Source organism: Ursus arctos, unplaced genomic scaffold, assembly GCF_023065955.2.
Source record: "Ursus arctos isolate Adak ecotype North America unplaced genomic scaffold, UrsArc2.0 scaffold_17, whole genome shotgun sequence".
Classification (NCBI taxonomy): Eukaryota; Metazoa; Chordata; class Mammalia; order Carnivora; family Ursidae; genus Ursus; species Ursus arctos.
The window spans coordinates 50177271-50200737 of NW_026622841.1; the positions used below are offsets into that span (position 1 = coordinate 50177271).

The 23467-nt window shown below is 40.7% G+C and overlaps 1 protein-coding gene and 1 pseudogene across 1 annotated transcript in view; one reads left to right on the forward strand and one right to left on the reverse strand.

Moving 5' to 3' along the window:
- Positions 1-2246, forward strand: part of NDC80 (NDC80 kinetochore complex component) — a 52873-nt gene extending 50627 nt beyond the window's left edge. The window contains exon 17 of the mRNA XM_026496046.4: positions 1824-2246. Coding sequence (XP_026351831.1) covers positions 1824-1961 — 138 coding nt within the window. The 3' untranslated portion in view covers positions 1962-2246. The remainder of the gene's footprint in view (positions 1-1823) is intronic.
- A 6600-nt stretch (positions 2247-8846) lies between these two features.
- Positions 8847-9960, reverse strand: LOC113253124 (actin, cytoplasmic 2-like; annotated as a pseudogene).
- Positions 9961-23467: the final 13507 nt, after the last annotated feature.

A 23467-nucleotide genomic window follows, 5' to 3' on the forward strand; every position in this document is an offset into this window, starting at 1 on the left:
GGGTCCCTGCTCATTTGGGAGTCTGCTTCTCCTTCTCCCTCTGCCCCTCCCCCCATCATTCTCCATAAACAAACATACAAACAAATAAATAAATAAAATCTTTAAAAGAAAAAAAAAGAGTGGAAACACAAGCGACGAAACAGTAGATGATATTTTTCAAAACAACTAATAGCATCCAGATACCTAATGACCTCTGAAAAATAATTACAGAAGGTGGGCAAAAGACTTGAATGGGAATTTCACAGAAAGCTAAAGTGGCCGATAAACAGGAAAAGATCTACCACCCACCCTCAAGAAATTGGCAAAAAAATTGAAGTTTGAGAATACTAAATGCCATCAAGAACGTGGAGAAATGCAAGTTTTCATTTATACTGCAGGGGTTGTAAATTGATGTTAACAATTTTAGAAAACAATTTGGCAATCCCTAATAAAATGGTGCAGTTCCATTCTAGGTGTTTAATTAAATTTTTACACTGTGGTGGAGTACTGTACTAGGTTAAATAGTATCCTCTCAAAATTCATGTGTATCCAGAATTTCATCATGTGCTCTTATTTGAAAATAAGGTCTTTGTGGATGTCATTAGCTAAGACGAGTTCATACTAGATGAGGGTAGGCCCTCAGTCTAGGGACCGATATCCTTACAAGAGTCCGTGTGAAGATGCAAGCAGAAATTAGAGTAACACGGCTGTAAGCTAAGGATTGCCCAGAACTGCTAGAAGCTGGTAAGAGGTAAGGAAGGATTCTTCCCTAGAGCCTTCAGAGAAAGTGGCCCTGTCAGTATCTTGATTTTGGACCTCAAGCCTCCAAAACTATGAGAAAATAAATTTCTGGTGCCCTAAGCCACCTCATATGTTGAAATTTGTTATAATTGAAATAGTAAAAAACATAACCCAGTATATTAGTTTTCTGTTACTGCTGTAGCAAATTACAACCAACTTAATGGCTTAAAGCAACACAGATTTATTTCCTTATATAACTGGAGGTCAGGAGTGTAAAATGGGCCTTCCAGACTACAATCTTTCTAGAGACTCTAGGAAGGAATTTCTTTGCCTTTTCCCTTTTCTAGAACCACCTACATCCCCTTGGTTTGCAGCCTCTTCACCTTCAAAGCCAACAGCACAGCATCTTCTATCCCCTCTGACCTCTCTTCTGTCCTTACATTTTCTCTGACTCTCACATTGCTGATTCCCTCTTACCAGACCTTTGTGATTACATTGGATCCACTGGGACAAGGCAGAATGATCTCCTTTTCTCAAACTCCTTAATCACATCTGTAAAGTTCCTTTGTCCTGTAAGATAACATATTCACAGATTCTGGGGATTTGGCCATGGACGTCTTTGAGAGGGTTGCTATTCATCCTACCATACCTGGAAATAAACTAAAATTCATTAATAGTAAAATGGATAAATATTGATATATTCATGCAATAGAAAACTATTTGGTAGTACATGAATAAATGAACTATCTGCATTAACATCAATGAATCAAATACTGGTTGGAGTAAAGTCATAGAACATTATATTTAATATCAGTAAATATGAATGTTAAAACCAGGTACCACTAAACTAGTATAGTGTGTAGAGATACATACATACATATCTGTATGGGGTGGGGGGTAAAAGTATAAAGAAAAGCATCATTGAGGAGAGTGGTTGGCTCTGGGAAGAAAAATGGGGATATGATTAGGAAAGGGCACAAAAGAGGATTCAGGAGTATCCCTTACATTCCCTGTTCTTACAAATGTTACCACTTGTTTGTATATTTCACAAACTCTTTAAAAGAAATTAATGTTTTTTCATTAACAATTCTTGTTTTCACTAGAAACATCTTGAGGAGCAGATTGCTAAGGTTGATAGAGAGTGTGAAGAATACGTGTCTGAAGATCTCTTGGAAAATATTAGAGAGATTGGAGACAAGTATAAGAAGAAAGCTGCTCTAATTAAGCCTTCTGATGAATGAAGATAAAATACTGATTAAGCAAGAACTTTATTAACAGTGTAAATTTTTAAATGTCCTTTGTAGGTTAGAAAAATCTCTAACATATCTTATACCCCTCCTTTCAATGAAGTCTTATGACTGTATCTTCCTAAGCCTGTGAAATATTTTTATAACTTTTATAAATCTAGTTCATTAATTTAAAGCCTGTATAACCTGAAATTATGATAACTTGTTGGATTGTTATCTTTAGATGTGAAAGACTAGTTATATTATGTATCCAGAGTTAATAAAATTATATAAACAAAATGTGTTTTTCCCTGATTTCTCAACCTAAATTCAGATGGTTAGAAGATAGTTATTTTGATCTAAACCAGGAAATGAGCAAACTGTGGGCCAAATGCAGTCACACCCATTCATTTATATATCATCTATGACTGCTTTCATGCAACCGTGGCAATGTTTATTATATGTGACAGAGACCATAGAGCTGCAGGGCCAAAAATGTGTACTATCTGGCCCTTTACACAAAAGTTTGCCAATCCCTGGTATAACCTATACAAAAGTTGAGGCTCTTTAAAAAACATAGTCCAACTCATTCCTTATTCAGAGCCAAGAAGCTAAATTTCTTTCTGGCTTCATACCACCATTACTCTGAAATGTGCAGAAGAATATGGAATGTGTGAATCAAAAGAAATAATAAAATATTTCAATCCCCTCATTTTAGAGATGAGAATTCATTTCTAGAAACCTTCTGATTTACCTCTGGTCACACCTCTTTGTGGGGTAGAAGTCACACACAAACTTGTAACAGTACACAATCCTGACTCTACAGCCAGCCACAGTAAGATATGAATGTTCTGGATGGTGAGGAAGTCATGTTAGAATGTAAGATTATTGGTCTAAATTGTTAGACCAGATTCACCTTCAACTGACATCTGCCCCTAGTTTAACTTTCTATTCAAACTTTATTACAACTGATGCAAGTCAAAATGAAGAACACGATAAAATGAAATGTAAGCAGTATAAGAACCCAAAATGGAATTACACCAAAGCTTTATGAAAGGACAGCATGCAGCCTGAGAGGGTGGGATGAACAGAAACAGGTTATAGTTAGAAGATAATAGGGGCGCCTGGGTGGCGCAGTCGTTAAGTGTCTGCCTTCGGCTCAGGGCGTGATCCCGGCGTTCTGGGATCGAGCCCCGCATCAGGCTCCTCCGCTATGAGCCTGCTTCTTCCTCTCCCACTCCCCCTGCCTGTGTTCCCTCTCTCGCTGGCTGAGTCTCTCTGTCAAATAAATAAATAAAATCTTAAAAAAAAAAAATAGGACAAGATTAATAGTTACCAATGTACTCAAGAATCTTGACCATTAACATCCAAGAGAACTTTCTTCAATGATGGAAATATTTTATCTGCACTAACCGGTATGGTACCAGCCGTATGTATCGTGCACTCAAATGACATATCTGTTTATGACAAAGACAACTCAGAGCTTTGCCCCGTCAGAATACGGTATGGAAACAGCTGCATTAGCCGCACGTGGGAGTTTGGTTCTTGGCCCCACCCAAACCTAATGAATCAGAATCTGAGCCTTTCTATAGTGTATTGACATAAACTATACATATTTAAATTTTTCATTAGTTTTGACATCCATATACACCTATAAAATCATCACAATCAAACTAATGAATATATCCATCACCACTAAAACTTTCCTTGTGGCCCTTTGCAATTTTGTCTCTTTCCCCTGACACTTGCCCACATCTATCCCAGGCACGCACTGATCTCCTTAATGTTACTATAGATCAGTAGAATAGTATGTACGCTTGTATGGCTTCTTTCAGAATATTGTGAGATCCAAGATTATTTTGAGGTCCACGTTGCACTGGATTATCAGTAGCTCATTCCTTTTTGCTGGCTAGTGTTCATTATATGAATATACAGAGTTTGTTTATCCATTCACCTGTTGATGGACATTTAGATTCTTTACAGTTTTTGCCTTACAAATAAAGTCATGGATATTCATGTACAGGTGTTTATATGGACATATGCCTTCATTTCTCTTGGGTAAATACCTACGATTGGACTGGCTAGTTCATACGGGCTAGGTGCATATTCAAATTTTTTGTGAAATTTAGATAATGTTTTCAAAAGTGATGGTACCATATGTTCCTACCTGCAGTGTATGAGACTTCCAGTTACACCACATCCTTACCCACATGTGGTATGGTCAGTCTTTTTAATTTTAGCCATCCTAAGGGGGCATGGTTCTATCTCGTGATATTAATTTGCACTTCCCTAACATTAAGCGTTTTTTTTCATGTGCTTATTTGTCAGCCATGTATCTTCATGGCGAACTGTCTCTTTGAATATTGGCCCGTATTTTTACTGGATTGTTTCTTATTACTGATTTGCTAAATTTTTTATATGTTCTAGGTACAAGTCTTTGTCTGGTACATGCTTTGGAAATATTTTCTCCCAGTCTATGGCTTGCCTTTTCATTTTCTTAATAGCATCTTTTGAAAAGGAAAAGTTTTAATTTTCTTGAAGCCCAATTTATTGCTGCTTTTATACTTTCTGCATTTTGTGAGATTTTTAAGGAATCTTTGCCAAGCACAAGAAATCTTTGCCAACATCACTATGATTTTCATCTATATTTTATTCTAGAAGTTTAATGGGCTTGACTACTGAATCAAAATCCGAATCCAAACCTGAATCTTTAAAAGGTCTCCAAGTTGTTCGTATGTACATTAAAATCTGAGATGCACTACTTTAAAAGTCACCACTAGTTAAGTATAATTCATAGTGCAAGACTATTTAATAGTGACTTAGAAATGACAGAAACGACATACTAAGTTCAGACAAAATGATTGCCTAAGCACAACCTAGAACATGTTCAAGAGACAAAAGTGATCAGTAAATTTGCAGGGCACTTTTCACTCAACATTTTTTTTTTCCTCACTGTACAGTTTTCTTTTGAATTCCTAAGGACATGCTTATCTTCAGTACTAACACCATTGAGGCAGATATTATTCCAGCTAAAAATTCCAAGAATCTTACAGTCAGAAAAGCCTTTAGATATCATACAGTTCAACCTCTCAATCAATAAGGAATACCAACCTTGGCATTTTTGTAGATGGCACACCTAGTCCTGACTACTTCCAGCGGTAGTTCTGTTTCCAAGCTGCTAATTACTTGAAAGCATCTGATGGTTAAGCAATGCTACTTGCCAGAAGGTTCTATCTCTCTCAAATAAATAAATAAAATCTTTAAAAAAGAGAGAGAAAGTGGGGCGCCTGGGTGGCACAGTCGTTAAGCGTCTGCCTTCAGCTCAGGGCGTGATCCCGGCGTTATTGGATCGAGCCCCACATCAGGCTCCTCCGCTACAAGCCTCCTTCTTCCTCTCCCACTCCCCCTGCTTGTGTTCCCTCTCTCGCTGGCTGTCTCTATCTCTGTTAAATAAATAAATAAAATCTTAAAAAAGAGAGAGAGCAAGACGATTATCAAAAACAATACCGGGCACACCTGGGTGGCTCAGTCGGTTAAGCATCTGCCTTTGGCTCAGGTCATGGTCCTGGGGTCCTGGGATCAAGTCCCACACCCAACTCCTTGCTCAGCAGGGAGCCTACTCCCTCTGCCTGCTGCTCTCCCTGCTTGTGCTCTCTCTCTCTCTGACAAATAAATAAATAAAACAAAAAAGTAATATTGGTATGTTAGTATCTAAGCTATGGAATGTACTTGAATTTTGCCACATGTCCTTTATTAGGATTTTTTTTCCTAGTCCAGGATCCATTCCGGGATCACACTTCCAATAGTTGTCAAATCTATTTACTCTCATTTATGCTGGGAGAGCTGGTCATTATATCTTTGACTTTCATGATCTTGGCATTTTTGAAGTGTCCAGTCAACTTATAGGCTGTCCCTTAATTTTTGCTTAATTTATTCTCATGGTTAGATAGGATATGTTTCTTGCAGGACACCACAGAAATGATGTTACATTCTTTTCAGTAATTTGCATCAAAAAGTACATGATGTTTATTGGTACCATTAATGTAATTTAATCACTTGATTTTGTTAGTATGTGCAAAGTTACGATTTTCCTCTTCGTAAATAAGAAGTGAGGAGGAGGGGTGCCTGGGTGGCTCAGTCAGTTAAGCATCCGACTCTTGATTTCAGCTCAGGTCATGATCTCAGGGTTGTGAGATGGAGCCCCACGTCAGGCTCTACACTGGGCAGAGATTCTCTCCCTCGCCCTCTGCCTCTCCCCCAACTCTCTTTCTTCCTCCCTCTGTAAAAAAAAAAAAAAAAAAGTGAGGAGGATACTTTGGGGCTATGTAAATATTTAGCATTAAGCTTTCAGCCACTAGTTTTAACATCTATGTCTCTTGAATGAATTATTACTATGATAGTTAAAAAATGATTTTTTATTGAGAAATAATTGACGTATTAGTTTCAGGTGTACAACATGATTCGGTATTTGTGTATATTGCAAAATGTTCACCACAATAAGTCTAATTAACACTCATCATCACACAGTTACACATTTTTCTTGTGATGAGAACTTTTAAGATCTACTCTCTAAGCAACTTTCAAATATACAATACAGTATTGTTAACTATAGCCACCTGCTATGCACTGATTTTTAAATTTCTAATTCTAGAAATTTTTAGGTGGAAAGTGATTTTTAACTTCTGTTATTCATTACTTCTACACTAATCACTTGCCATTCTACTCTAAGGAAGAACTTTCCCTTCTCTACTATTTATTTATATCAGTATGGACCCATGGATTCTTATTTTAATCAATGTATTATAATCTATAGCTATCATTATTTATCTGATGTTTAAATTGTCCCAGGTTTGACCAGTGGGAGCCCTCTTCAGCCTGACTGCTCTATCCTTTTTGACATTTCTCTGTCTTTCTTCGAGTATTTACTTGCTTTCTGGCACAATCCAATGTTTCAGGCCCAGTCTTTACTTTCCTTGCTCAATCCCTGGAATTGGCCAGTTGTCCAAGGATGACTGGTCCCTTTTAACGGACAATGATATTTGGAAACCAAAACCTGAGCACTGTATGTATTCATTCCTCCTAACGTGCCAGTGCTTCCAGTCCTTCCCCAAGGACAGAGCTAGAAAATATAAGTATTCACGTACATACACATATCTATATATTTCTATCTGTATCAATATACTACAAACTGTGAGTTCATATCATTAGGAAGTCAGTAGTAGCTCTTTTACAGACCAGGTTGACAGAGGAAGAGGCAGGCAGAGAGATGAGCTCATGAACATCCATGGGGACAATGGGCAAAGGCCAGGAGGCTGCCCACAGTGATGGACAAGGTCAGAAAAGTGGTTTAAGGGGCTTAATCTGAAGAAGTTGTGGAGGTGGTTAATAGAGATGGTATCCCCAGGGGCAAAAGAGAAGGACAGAACGACACTCTCCTACTCTCTGTGATAATAAAATCTAAAGAAATATACCAAGGAGGGGGTAACCTTTTTTTTCTTTAACTGATAGACTATCTTTTAGAGTAGTTTTACGTTAACAGTGAAATTGAACAAGTGTGATTTTTTTAACTCTATAATCAACAAAAAGCAAGAGTATTAGAGCAGGGGGCTAAGGATGGTCATCCCTATAAAAAGTCATAATCCCTTGCTCAGTTACCAGATCTGGGCCACTTTCAGATCTGAATCCCATTGACTGAAGAGGCAGCTGAGTCTCCAGAAGGAGGGACCTAGCGACATCATGGCAAGTGTATATGGTGATGATTCCCCCCGTCCTTCCCCCAAAGAGACCCACAGCCACTTACTTGAGTGATTGTACAGTGTGAAAAGAAAACAAACCAGACTGTTTAGGACTATTTGACACAGGATCTGAGTTGACATTAACCAAAAGCACCAACACAGATGGCTCCTCTATGAGAGTAGAGCCTACAAGGACTAATTAATAGAGTCCTGGCTCAAATCTGGCTCATCATGTACTCATTGGGTCTATGGACCCACCCAGAAGTCATTTCCTCAACCTCCAAGTACATAATTGATATTAATATATTTGGGATTTGGAGTATACCCCACAACCCCACAACACGTCCCTGGTATGCAAGCATAAAAGCGGTAATAATGAGGAAAGCCCTATGGAAACTGCTGAAACTGCCAGCTTCGCCAAGACAGTAAATAAAAATAACATCATATACCAGGGAGGATGGCAGACATTAATGGCACCATTAAAGACCTGAAGGATTGAGACGTGGTGAAGGATTCACTATCATATCTCCACTTAATTCACCAGTCTGGCTCTCTCAGAAACAGGATGGTCCCTACAGAATGACATAGATTAAAACGATGAATAAATTTACAGGTGTCAATGCAAAACCTTTTCCAATTCAAGGCAAGTAAAGACCCACCATGTTCTGGCAGGGAAATATCAGCTAAGAAAGGAAACTGAGTGACAAGTCTTGGACTTTGCCGACCCTATAAGACAAGCAAGACAGAAATAACAAGTGGTCCAAGAACTCTTCCCAGCCTCTAGAGAAACCCTGGAATAGTTGGTTCTACACATTAATACTCTGCACATATCAAGAAATTGATGGTTTTGCAAATTCTCAGCGAGCAAATGGATTTCTCTTCCATAAATATGTCCTGTCACCTCACAAGTGACTAAGCCACATGTACTAAGGATTTAAATCAAAGATATATGCAGGGTTTTAAACATATACAAGGAAATACCTGAATACAACCTCAAAGTCAGCAGCAAATTCTACAATCCAGTGCTAATAACAGATAAGACCTTCAATGAAGAATTTCTTTTCAAAGCCTTATTCCAGTTTCATGAGACCAGCAGGAGGTGAAGCAAACGTACACTTCTGAATCACCTCATGCAGCAAATGCTGTGAATCTTCTTGCAGCCCGTTTAGAAACACCTGCAGTGAATGACAGAGGGGTCCCACTTGTCCTTCTTCTGCTTGCTGATCCACATTGGTGGAAAAGTGGACAGTGAGGCCAGGATGGAGTCCCCAATCCACACTAAGTACTTACTTTCAGGAAGAGTGATGATCTTGACCTTCATTGTGCTGCGAGCCAGGGCAGTGATCTATTTCTGCATCTTATTGGCAATGTCAGAGTACATGATGGTCCCACCAGACACACCATGTTGACATACAGTTTCTTCTCAATGTCAACATCACACTTCATGATGGAGTTGAAGGTGGTCTCATGGATATGGTCTCACAGGACTCAGTGGCCAGGAAGGAGAAATGAAAGAGTTCCTCTGGACAGTAGAGACACTCATTGCTCATGTGATCACCTGGCTGTCTGGATGCTTGTAATTCTCCTGGTAGGAGGAGGATAGAGCGGTGGCCATCCCTGCTGCAAATCCAGGGTGACATAGCAGAGTTCTTCCTGATGTCATGCATGATTTCTTTTGCTCAGTGGTGGAAGTGAAGCTGTAGCCTTGCTCTCTGAGGATCTTCATGAGGAAGTCAGCCAGCTCCCAGCCAGCAAGGTCCAGACCCGGGATGACTAAGGCTGGGTGGAGCCCTAGTAGATGGGCACCCTGTGGGTGACCCCATCCCTAGGGCCCATGACAATACCAGAGGTGTGACCAGCACAGCCTGGATGGCCATGCACATGACCCACATGTTGAAGGTCTCAAACATGTCAGAGTCATCTTCTGTCTGTTGCTCGTGAGGCTCAGGAGTGCCTCAGTCAGCAGTCCCAGGTGCGCTTCCAGAGGCTGTAGCTCAGAACATAGTCATGATAGAAGGTGTGAAGCCAGGTTTCCCCAGCTCATCCCAGCTGGTGACCGTGCTGTGCTCCACGTGCTACTTCATGGTCACGATGCACCAATTGCTCTGGGCCTTGTCACTCATGCAGCTGTCCTTCTGCCTCGTGCCCACCATGACACCCTGGTGTTAGGTGCCCAATCATAAATGGGAACACGTCTAGGGCTCCTCATTCCCTGCAAAGCCAACTTTACACATGCCAAAGCCATTGTCAATGACTAGCGTGGTGATTTCTTCTTGCATTGCCACCTGCGGGGGCTGGGAGCAGAGGAGCCGGGAGGCTGAGACACAGGAGCACGTGGAGCGCAGGCTGGCTGCAGCGAGTGACATCACAAGTCTTTGTATGTGATCGTTGTCTACAGTTTCAGTTGGTGACTTCTCTTTGTTTTAAGCATAGTTTAAAGTGGTTTTAAATTTCCACATAGAAGTTTTGTTCCCCTGATTTTTATTAATATTGTGTTGTAATTAGAGAATACCGTCTTTACTATTTACTGTTTGGACTTCGCTGAGGATTTTCTTTGTGGCCTAACAGTTTTTGTGAGTATTCATGGGCAATTGAATCCTTTTTAGGATATTTAGGATATTTAATTGGATATATTATCAATCAGATCTACCTTATCAACTATATAACTAAGGTTTCCATAATTATTTTTTATTTACTTGATCTCTCATAGATTGAGAAACAAAGACTAAGTAATTTTATCAAGTTCTCGTTAGTAAATGGTAATGTTCTTTAGGGAAGGGCAAAACCGAATTCAGGCAGTTTGACTTCAGAACTTCTACTCTTAACTATCATATCATGTTGACTTTCGTGGGTGTTCATTAGATTTTTCTCTGTGTGGCATCACTGGGGCGTCAAGCCATTCGGTAGGAGGAAGAGAGATCTCCCAGGGAAAATCAGTAAAAAGGATTGTGAGGACATGGGATTTTGTGAAGCAATTTAGCAAGGTATCCAGGAAGTCAGGTAATCTCTGAGGAGCTGAGGAATTGTGCAAAATATAACACAACTAGAGAGAAAGGATCCGTAAATTAATGGAATATTGGTCAGTGAAATTGCCAAGGGTGTGGCACACTTAGCAAGGTTGCAGTGTGGTGGGGCAGGGGAGATGCAGTTAAATTGGGGATTGTAAATGGCTCATGTTGAGCAACAGAGTGATTAGGGACAAGCTCCACCAACAATCTGTGAGAGGGTTCTGATAGTGAGATAGTCACCTCTTACAGACCTCCCAACCTCTGACTGGGGAGGAAGATATGAGCTCTGAGTCAGGAGACTCCACCCACCAGACCATTGCAGGGGTAAGATACAAATAGGGAAGGACCGAGTTGTTTGCCTGTGAAAGGGAGGTGACAGCTCCATTGTGGTGGAGGGTGGGGTAATAAGTTGCTCTCTACTGGCAAGACTTTCAGCTCCTAAGAAAGGAGAAAGATACCCGTGCTGAGGAAACTAGTTTGTTCACTAGCAGAAACGAGCTCACCTTAAGGAAGTCCTCTGGTATTATGTCTAAAAGAGGACACAAACCAGAGCAGTATAGTTACAAGGAAAAATTACTGCCTGCTTATCTTTAGGACTGAGAAGTAGACAGAATATTTGTTCTCGGGGCGCCTGGGTGGCTCAGTTGGTTAAACGTCTGTCCTCAGCTCAAGTCATGGTCCCAGGGTCCTGGGATCGAGCCCCACAATGCACTCTCTGCTCAGCGGAGAGCCTGCTTCTCCCTCTCCCTCTGCCTGTCACTCCCCCTGCTTGTGCTCTCTCTCTCTCATAAATAAATAAATAAATAAATAAATAAATATTTTAAGATTTTATTTATTAATTTGACAGAGAGAGAGAGAGAAAGAGCACAAGCAGGGAGAGAAAGAAACAGGCTCCCCACTGAGCAAGGAGGCTGATGTGGGATTTGATCCCAGGACCTTGGGATCATGACCTGAGCTGTAGGTAGACGCTTAACTGAGCCACCCAGGCACCCCAATAAATAAAATCTTAAAAAAAAAAAAAAAGAATATTTGTTCTCTACAAGTTAGTTTCCCAAGCTCATAAGAAAAGGCCTTTCGTCTTTGCTCACGAGGACAGACAATGCAAAACTCCGCCCATATGCTAGTAGAGAAATGGAAGTGTTGTAAAACTACTTTCTTAGGTATCTGACAGTTTTGGGTTGGGGAAGATGAGATTAGGTCTGTTTGAGAGGCTTGGTTTCTTAGACACCAAGTTATTTGGACCGTGGAAAAGGAATTCCATATCTGCCCTCATACCTACACCCTCCTGCCTCATATTCTGGAAGAGAAATACGGAGAGGTGGAACAGCTGATTACTTGAAATTGTCCATTCTCAAGCAAGGAAGAGAAGATGTGGAATTATATCAGGCCAGATATGAAGTTGGCCGTGGAGGAGGGGGAGAGGCTGAAGGGGCTCTCACACATCCCGCAGCAAGCCTCTGGAGGAAGATGACGGGCAAGCAGCAGGTGTCAAAGGCAAGAAATCCCATATCAGCCTGTGGTAGATACTGTCCATCTGTAGGTGAAGACAAGGTGAGCAATTGGGTAACTAGCAACTGAGAACAGCATATCCTGGTATCTTTCCTTAAGGAAAGCTCTACTCTGGGGCAAAGAAAGGGAACTTGGGGAGCTTGATCAAGTGAGGGGCATAGTGTGGCTTCTAGGGAAAGGAAAAATAAGGAGACTCCAATTCTGCGTGCCAGTCACTCTGAGAGTTGAAGAAGTTACCCAAAACTAACAAAAGCCAGTTATAGCACACCAACCAAAGAAAAGGCCCTCAAGTCGTACCTGGGGTTTCTTGTTAGGAAAAACTGATCCTGGGGTGTCTCATTAAGATAGAATAGGGTTTGTGTTTGCGCTGGTTGGTTCTAAGAAGGGACGGGTTGTTAACCTTGCTTGCAACCACTGTGGAGTCTTCAATGTGTTTTGTTAACAACATAGTTCTGTTGCCCCAAGTCCTGTTGAAAACCTTGTTTATCACAGTCTAACGGCTGGCGGAGCTGCGCTGCGCTTTCTCAGGCTCCAATTAGATTAAAGGTCCTGGTTGGGGAAAGTAATTTGGCCGAGCGGAAGGCCAGGGAAAAGCCTCAGTAGGGCTGTATCTAGAGGAGCCCTCGAGGAAAAAGTCCATGAAAGCAGACCAAGGGGAACCACGGCTTATGTAGAGGCTGGAGGCCACCCGGCGTAGCTGAAGCTACTTCCTGCACTCCCATGGATACTTGACTCTGGGAGGAGATTTTGGCACGTGGGAAGAGAATAACAAAATCACATTAAGTGTAAGATACCATGTACTTCCCCTTCCTGTTGTGGTTGGCTTTGCTAGAACACACCTTGAGGAATTTGGCTTTGACTTGTAAGCAGTTTTCTTCTTACGCAAGCGAAGTTAGAGACAATACACTATTTACTATAAACTTCCTTTGTTCTGAAAAAGCAACAGGGTTGGACAGATTGAGTTTTGTAATATAAGCCAAAGATGTTCTCTAAAATGGGAAGAGTTGAGACACTGTGAATCCAAAAATCTAAAGTGTTCGTGGGACCCTGTAATACACCATGTGTGTGTATGCGTGTGCATGTGTGACTTGTGACTCCACTCAACTTCTTTCTTCTTTTTTGAGAAGCCTTTTTTTAGGTTTAGATCACAGGAACAGGAGGAGGGACACACCCAACAGCTGTAGAAGCAGGAAACATCTACTCTAAAACTGAAGAACAAAAACATGAAAATTGAGAGTGTTTGCACATATTTTGTTCCAACTAACTTTCTTTAAAAAGCCCACATTTCATCTGTGTATGATGGGGAATGGGGATGCTTGGTTCTCTTTGCGCAGTGTCCCCAGCATAACTTAAGCAGTTCTATCTTTGCAAATTTACTGTTTCCTTCGGAGAGTATTTCTTTTCTAGATCACATTCCAGGGCATTAGGAGCTAAATCCCCATCAGGGGATGATGTTCGCCTCATGCTGAAGGAGGGTCTGTGAAGAGGAACAGGCCTGAGCTTGGCTGAAGCCAAATTAACTAAATTACTGATGAGAGCATTTAGAACTAAAAAATAAAGATGGTACGGAATGTGAAAAATACAGGTTGTCCTTGTTTTTCATAATTTATTTGGTTATGTAAAAGTAAATGAGCTACTTGTATCTCTGATGGGGATGCTGACTCCCACCTTTATGACAGGCCAGCTGCCTTATAAGGGGAAGATGAGTAGTGTCCAGTTTTCAGGGGACAGCTTCTCTTTCAAGAAAGTGAAACCTAGATAGGAAATAGAAACTTAGTCCACGGGGGATCTTGTCTTTCTCTCTGAGTTTTGTTTGGGAACTATATTGGAAATAAGGTAGACATGTTTGAGAGACTACTGATTGCTAGGGGAAGACCACCCCCACCCCTCTGAAGGCAAGGGCTATACGCTGCAAATGATTCACTGATATTTTGTAAATCAGACTATATATTCTTTTTTATATTCATCACCTTTTTGTCCCCTTTGGTCCAGTCTTTCTCAAAATACGGTATTTAGACTACCTACACTAGAATCACCTGGCAGTTGTTAAAAATAAAAATTCCTAGTCCCGTAGAGTACGGGCACACCTCGGAGATATTGTGGATTCTGTCCCAGTCACCCCAATAAAGTCACTACTGCATCAAAGAACGTCGGATAAATGTTTTGGTTTCCCACTGCATATAAAAGTCATGTTTACACTATACTGTAGTGTTTTAAGTGTACAATAGCATTATGTCTGGAAACAACGTACATATCTTAATTTAAAAATACTTTATTGTTAAAAACAAATAAAGCTAACCATCACCTGAGCTTTCAGCAAGTCATGCTCTTTTTGTGGGTGGAGGGTCTTGCCTCCGTGTTGATAACTGTTGATTCATTAGGAAGGTGGTTGCTGAAGGTTGAGGTAGCCATGGCAATTTCTTAAAATAAGACAACAATGAAGTTTACCGCATCAACTGACTCTTCCTTTCATGAATGATTTCTCTGTAGCATGAACACTTTTGACAGCATTTTATCCACAGCGGAACTTCTTTACAAATGAGGGTCAATCCTCTCAAACCCCGTCACTACTTTACCAACTAAGTTTATGGAATATTCTAAGTCCTCTGTTGTCATTTCAACAATGCTCGCAGCATCTTCACCAGGAGTAGATTCCACCTGAAGGAACCATTTCTTTGTTCGTCCGTCAGAAGCAGCCCCTCCTCCACTAAAGCTTTATGATGAGATTGCAGCCATTCGGTCATATCTTCAGGCTCCACTTCTAATTCTGGTTCTCTTGCTGTTTCCACCACATCTGCAGTGACTTCCTCCACTGAAGTCTGGAACCCCTCAAGGTTCCCCACAGAGGTGGAATCAACTTCTTCCACACTCCTGGTAATGTGGATATTTTGACCCCATGAATCACAAATGTTCTTAATGGCATCTACGATAATGAATCTTTTCCAGAAGACTTTCCACTGACTTTGTGCCCAGATCCATCAAAGGAATCACTGTCTGTGGAGGCTACTGCCCTATGGCATGTGTTTCTTCAATAATAACATTTGAGTTGAAATTACTCCTTGATCCATGAGCTGCCAAATGGATTTCGTGTTAGCAGGCAGGAAAGCAACATACATCTAATTGCGTATCTCCACCAGAGCTCTCGGGTCACCAGGTGCATTATTAGTAAGTACTTTTTTGAAAGGCATCTTTTTTTCTGAGCAGGGGGTCTCAACAGGGGGTTTAAAAGATCCAGTAAGCCATGTCGTAAACAGATGTGCTGTCATCCTGGCTTTGTTGGTCCACTTACAGAGCCAACGCATGGTAAATTTAGCATAATTTTTTTAAATTAATTTATTTATTTGATTGAGAGAGAGCATGAGTGGGAGGAGAGGCAGAGGAAGAGGGAGAAAATCCTCAAGCAGACTCCCCACTGAGTACAGAGCCCAACACAGGGCCTAATCCCAGAACCCCAAGATCATGACCCAAGCTGAAATCAAGAGTCAGAAGCTTGACTTGTTTCACTCAGCATTATCTCCTCCAGTGCCGTCCATGTTGCAGCAAATGTTGAGAAATCATTCTTTTTCATAGCTGAGTAATATTCCATTGTATATATGGACCCAAATAAGTCAAGCAGAGAAAGACAATTATCATATGGTTTCTCTCATCTATGGGACATAAGAACTAGGAAGATCGGTAGGAGAAGAAAGGGGGGTAAACAGAAGGGGGAATGAACCATGAGAGACTGTGGACTCTGAGAAACAAACTGAGGGCTTCAGAGGGGAATGGGATAGGCTGGTGATGGGTAGTAAGGAGGGCATGTATTGCATGGTGCACTGGGTGTTATATGCAACTAATGAATCATGGAACTTTCCATAAAAAACCAGGGATGTATTGTATGGTGACTAACATAATATAATAAAAAAATATTATTATAGGAAAAAAAAGAGTCAGAAGCTTAACCAACTGAGCCACCCAGCTGCCCTAATTTAGCGTGATTCTTAAGAGCCGGAGAATGTTCAGAATAGTAAATGAGCATTGACTTCAACTTAAAGTCACCAGCTGCAGTAGCTCTAATAGGAGAGTCAGCTGGTCCTTTGGAGCTTTGAAACCAGGATTGTCTTCTTCTGTGAAAGTCCTAGACGGCATCTTCTTCCAATAGAAGGCTATTTTGTCTACACTGAAAATCTGTGTTTTAGGGTAGCCATCCTCATTGATGATCCAAGCTAGAGCTTCTGGGTCACTGGCTGCAGCTTCTCCATCAGCACTTGCTGCTTCACCTCGCACTTTGATGTCATGGAGGCGGCTTCTTTCCTTAAACCTCATGAACCCCCCTCTGCCAGCTTCAGACTTTTCTTCTGCAGCTTCCTCACCTTTCTCAGTCTTCATAGAATTAAAGAGAGTTAGGCTTTGCACTGGGTTAGGCTTTGGCTTAAGGGAATGTTGTGGCTGGTTTGATCCTCTATCCAGACCACTCATACTTTCTCCATTATCAGCAATAAGGCTGCTTAGCTTTCTTATCACTTATGTGTTCACTGGGTGAGTGCTTTGAATTTCATTCAAGAATTTTTGCTTTGCACTCATAACATGGCTAAACGATGCAAGAGGCCTAGCTTTTGGCCTGTCTCATCTTTCAACATGCCTTCCTCACTATGCTTGTTTCTAGCTTTTGATTTCAGGGGAGAGATGTGAGACTCCTCCTTTCCCTTGAACACTCAGACTCCATTGTAGGGTAATAAATTGGCCTAATTTTAATATTGTTGTGTCTAAGGGAATAAGAAGGCCCAAGGAAAGGGAAGGAGACAGTGGAACGCTGGTGGATGTAGCAGTCGGACGCACACAGCATTTGCCCCATAAGTTTGCCCTGTTAAGCAGGTACAGTTCATGGTGCCCCAAAGTAATTACAATAGTAACATCAAAGATCACTCATCACAGATCTCCGTAACAAATATGATAATAATGAAAAAGTTTGAAATACTGCAAGAATTACCTAAACGTGACACAGAGACACAAAGTGAGCAAATGCTGTTGGAAAATGGCACCAACAGACTTGCTCTGTGTAGGGATGACACAAATCTTCAATTTGTAAACAACAGCAACAACAAACCACAGTATCTGTGAAATGCAATCAAGTGAAGCATGATAAGATGAAGTATGCCTACACTTGACTCATTTAAAATATCTCAGCATGGAATCTAGGAATCTGTATCTTAAACACCCCTTACAGGGGTTTTTTCTTATGCATACTAAAGTCTGATCACCCCAGCAGGATCTCAGCCGTGCTGCCAGCAATTAAGGAGAAGATCTGTGTTCATGACAGTGATAGCATTTTAAAGAGGGAACTGGTGGTGAAAACAGCATAAAGAGATTCCCAAGTGGAAGACTGGAGCTTCACTATCTAGCTTTTTTATAGAGCCTGTGTGTAAATTCACCTTCTACTGCCAATTGAGAAGACTTTAGTTTGTTATTGCCGGAGATGGTAATTTCCTGTAGACTTTGACTCTTTCTTTGTAGAAAAGCTTATAAATACCTTATCTTTGATTTGCCACCAGATGAAGCCTGAAACTTCCAAGTTGGGCTGTTGTTAAATCTTTACGAAGGTGGTTTTCTTTGAGTCAGACCATATCTTTCTGCAACAATTGGCGTAGGATCTGTCTTGGGTGTTCGGTTCTATCTTCTCCAAGAACTACAATGAATCCTCACCAACATTTTATTTGGAGCCAGAGTCAAAGGTTGGAAATGAATGACCTGGCTGCTTTGTGGCCTCACAAGACCTCTGAGATACCCGAGTGCTCACAGAGGACTGATGGGAGCCTCAGAAACAACGAATACTTCCTCCTTTAATATTTTCTCGCTGCCTCACTTACCTGCCATGCCCAACCTACCGTGTGCTTACACGCTGTCAGTCCCATTCTTCCGGCCTCCTCTCTTTTCCTCTGCATGAGTTATGTCATTACTAATCTATAAAAGCAAAACTTATACTTTGTGCTGCTTCCTATATGATTAAGCATATCACCCACTATAGTTAGAAGCAAAATTAAACCATTTTGCACTATTAGATAAACAAAATAGTAGGGTCATCCTGACTTGTTCTGGTATCCAGACTAAGAAACCCTGGGAAATTTCCTGTAAACCTGGATTCCCTAAAAAAGTTGGGTTTTTTCCCCCACAATGAACATGCTAATTGAATTTGGTACCCTTGATAATTTTACCTTTCTTTCCCTGTAAGTGTGTTTTGAATTTGGTGAGCCAGTCTTTTTGGCTTCCTCAGAAAGTCTGACACCCTCGCACGGATGATAAGTAAAGTTTGTCCTTCCTTTCCTAAATTTGACGGAATCCTCAGTCTTCCTTTGGGGCTCCCTTCCAGCTCCTTCTATTGTGCCCTCCAGAAACCCTTCCATTGCACTAAGATCACTTATATTTCTCCCCATTTCAGTAAAAGCATCATTAGCCAGCCAGTGGCCTGAACCCAAAACCTAATAGTCATTTGTGACCGCTAGCTCCCCCCACTCCCTTCTCTTATATCCTAAAAGTCTTTCATACTAGTTCATAACTCAACCATGACCTTATTTATTTATTTAGGTATGAGAGTTTTTATGTTTTAATCTGTTGCTATTTGAAAACATCTTTACTGAGATATATAATTCAAATACCATAAAATTCACCCATTTAATGTGTACAATTCAATGGTTGCATGTATATTCCCAGAGTTGTGCAACCACAGTCTAACCTTAGATATTTTTATCATCCCAAAAAGAAATCAGCACCCTTTAGCCGTTAACTGTAGTCTCTCACTTGGGTTCCCTTAACAGCCTCCAACAAGTTATTAGTTTAAGCACTTGTGTCCCATTCTCCATACTACAGTCAGAGAGAACTTTCTTTTTTTTTTTTTTTTAAGATTTTATTTATTTATTCGACAGAGGTAGAGACAGCCAGCGAGAGAGGGAACACAAGCAGGGGGAGCGGGAGAGAAAGAAGCAGGCTCATAGCGGAGGAGCCCGATGTGGAGCTCGATCCCATAACACCGGGATCACGCCCTGAGCCAAAGGCAGACGCTTAACTGCTGTGCCGCCCAGGCGCCCCAGAGAGAACTTTCTAAAGTGCAAATCTAAGTGCACCTTATCCTAGATTAAAAACCTTCAATAGTTCCTTATTCCCATTGTCGTCCTGACACAGTACAAAACATTTAAGTTGAATTTAGGGCCTTTAGGAACTAACCCTTTTTCTTAATTCAGGGATAAATAATATTTTAGAATCATCTGGGAGCCATGTGGGACTTCAGAAAACTGACAAACCCCATGAATATGTATGCAAGAGTTGATATGTGCTCGGATATGTTCTCCTGCTCTCCTGGAGAAAAGATGATAAATTGCATTAGATTTTCCAAGGTTTAGATTATCTAGAAGAGCAGATTAACTATATATAGTTTTACTCATCTTATAGTTTCGTATTGATTGTACTTTTATTTTATGTGTGGAGTGGGAGACACAATCACATTTTCAGAGTTCGAGGTTTCTAGAAGATCATTCTGGCCTGGAGTGTGTCGAGGGCTTATGCAGCCCAGGGCACAGAAGTTTTCCTTGGGGGAATAAAGTCTAAAGTGAGCCTTGTTAGTTAAACTAAGTGCGTGGGTAGTTGGTTGGTAGAGGAGGACAGAGCTGGGAAGGGCCACAGAAAGGCGAAAGTCATCTATTGGAGGGGGAATGGAATGCCAGCACCACAGTGCGTCTGAACTATATATCCTGGGTGTGAGACGGGGGACCCTTTTTTATTCATCTTTGAACCCCCAGTGCTTGGCACACAATAGGGATAGGATTGGCAGCAAGTGCCAAATGGATTAACAAACAAATGAATCCTTCTGATAAGGCGTCACAGTTATTTATGTTTCTGTGCCTGTTTGATTCCTCTCTGACTCATTAATCTGACATGAAGTATTTGTTGAATTGCCCTCAGTTGCATAGCTAGATAGAGGCTAGGCTTGGCGCTTGGGAGCACACGCTTTACTCATAGCTCACTCCTCTTGTCCCTACCACCATGCCGACTCTTTCATGCTGTACAAGTAAACAAATGGACCACCTCTGAGACTTCTCGGAGGCTCACAAACCACAGTTTCTTTTGTGATAATTAGTTTCATTTCTTCTCAGTTAGCCACATGTCTTATGGGTAAGCAACATTTTTCTGAAGCTGTGAATTTCAAATATCCAAACCCTTGTATTTAGGTAAATACAGATGTTTTCTCTAATGGATGTAAGAGAGCACAGTAAGTGTGTACTCTTGACTCTGCCATGGTGCCTAATGTCTGTTGTGGGACTCTAATGTCTTAATGGAACTGAGTCATCTGAAGAAAAGCTTGATGTGCTTGCCAATATAGTACTTTGCCTCCAATTTCTAGTTGATCAAAATAAAGTTTATTAAAACTGAAGCTTTCAGGGAAAAAACACCAGATTTTGCCTAAATTTTAAACAATGCTGACAAATATTAGAATTTATTTTGAATTAGATGTATTATTCTTACCAGAGTATAAGTTTTCAAAACAATGACACACCTTCACATTTTAGCACTAAGTTCTACAGTTTCAGAGGATTTCAGGAACATTTGATACTTGGTGTGGATATATGTAGAGATAATCTAGAGAATTGTATTAATGAAAAAATGGTTCGGTTCACGATATCATATGAATCCCAGATGAGTTCATCCAAGTGTATACGTGTTTAGGCTTCCGAGTCAAACAAATTTGGATTTTAGTCCCAGCGCTGTCAATTACTAGCCATATGACCTTGGGCAAGCGGTTTTTCTTTATATCTCAGTATAGAATAATATCTATCCAACAGAATTAATTGAAATAAGTGCCTCATTTAACTCAATAATGGCAGTTATTATGACAACATTCACAGTAAGGATATCAGTCTGCAATGTATCAATTGTGGTTTTTAGTTGCAAAGAACAAAAACCATCTCTGGCTCTTGTAAAAGCAGACACAATATTTTTGACTAGGAATCTATGTAGCTTGTGGATTTCCTGGGAGGTTGACACATCCGACTTGAGAGCTACATAGCTGAAAGCATAGGGAGAATGAAGAACTGCTTCCGTGAGAACCCCATTGCCAGCTGCCCCTTGCACAGTGGACACAGATCTACCCTGGGCTAAGGGGGCCTCTGTTGCCTCCACTAGCTGGATGCTCTGGTTGCTGCCCCATTAATGTCTGATGGGACACATGAGTGCATCGCAGAGGCCTGGAAGACTAGAACAAAGAGTTTCTGGCATTTACAGCCACACCTTCAATCAGAGATGTGCTCTGTCTGGCACCTACATTTATATGATGGGGTATCCTCCAAACATAGGAGATTGAGAGGCTGAGTAGCCAAAAATACACAAGCATGCACTATCCTTCTCAGGGAGCCACGCATTTTAGAGATTGCCTTGACTCCTCTCTTTTTCCCATACTCCACATCCAATCCGTTAGTAAATCTGTCAGCTTCACCTTCAGAATATATCCCGAACCTGACCACTGCACCTCAGGTCCACCACCACCAGCCTAGATCAAGCCCTTATTATTGCTTGCCTGGATTATTGAATCAGCCTCCAGTCGTTCAGCCCCTTACAGTCTATTTTCAACATAGCAGTCAGAGTAGTTCTCGTAAGAAATATGTCAGGGGGCACCTGGGTGGCTCAGATGGTTGAGCGTCTGCCTTCGGCTCAGATCATTATCTCCGGATCCTGGGATTGAGCCCCAGGCTGGGCTCCCTGCTCAAAGGGGAGTTTGCTTTTCCCTCTGCCTCTCCACCCCCACTTGAGCTCTCTGTCTCTCTCTCAAATGAATAAAAATCTTTAGAAAATTTTGACTTAAAAATATATGTCAGAGCATATCATTCCTTTGCTCTAAGTCCTCCAATACTTTCCCTTTTGTTCAGGGTGAATGCCAAAATCATCATAGTGACCTAAAAGGCCCTTTCCATTAGTCCCTCTCTCCCCCATTCATCTCTCTATTATTATTATTATTCTCACCCTCTATTGCTCTATCACAATGCCAACCATGTTCAAAACTCAGAGGCTTTGCACTTGTTTTTCCTTCTGCCAGGAACATTTGTCTCATTGATCTTTACAACTTGCTCCTTTATTTCCTTCAGCTTTCTTCTCAAATATCACCTTATCAGAAAATGTTCTCTGGCTATTATAAAAAATTGTGACCCTCTGCCCCCTAGGACTCCTATCCTTTTAAATTTTTCTCCATAGCACATTAATCACCATCTGACATTCTGTATATTTCATTGTGAAATTGTTTCTGCCTCCCCGTATTGAATATGAGCACCATGAAGACAGGAAATTGATTTGTATCCTCAACATCTCGTTGGAACACAATAAATATTTGATGAATGAATGATAATAGATTTTTCATTATCACTTTATTTATCTTCTAAATAAGGTACCATAAGGTACCCTACTTACTTTACAAAATGTACAAAATAGTGTCTGCACAAAATGTCATCCGTCCTTTACACTGTTGCCAGAGTGGTGCTTTTAGGATGGATCTTATTATGGCACTCACACATATATAATTTTTCTCTTGCTTCTGACTGCTGATAGGTGTTTCTCAATTTGGGGTATGAGAGGATGGAAAAATCACAGGATAAAGTAATGCATCATTCTAGTCCAGAGGGTCAATTCTACTTTTAACATTTGAGGGAGAAAATTTGCAGTTTTATTCCGTTTAAAAATGTTGCCTCATGCATGTTTACATACAAACAGAATCAAGTTTTTCCATTTAGTTCAGTTGGTAAAAATCATGAAAATCCAGGAAGGAAAAAATTTGCATAAGCAGTGAGTGATTAGAAAATTTATTTCTTCTGTGTTGTTAGGTAACCTTGTCTATTTGTGCTGTAATCGAATCAGAATGCCCGGGGTAGTTAAGAACAATATGAAAAAGGATTTTCGGACATCTCATAATGAGCTTGATGTGGAGGCAGATAACACCTTTCCAAGCACAACTAAGTGTTTAGTAGTAAGTAATACCACCCAATTTTAAAAGCTTATACTGTGCTCATTAAATTTTAAAGTAACCTTAAAAAGCTTATACTGTACCCATTAAATTTTAAAGTAAGTAATACCAGTCAATTTTAAAAGCTTATACTGTACTTATTAAACTATGGGTTTTGTTACTGTAGAAATGGCAGTTGACTATAATCTCAAGTGTCTTTTTTTTTTTTTAAGATTGTATTTATTTATTTGACAGAGCACGAGAGAGAGCACAAGCAGGGGGAGCGGCAGGCAGAGGGAGAAGCAGGCTCCCCAC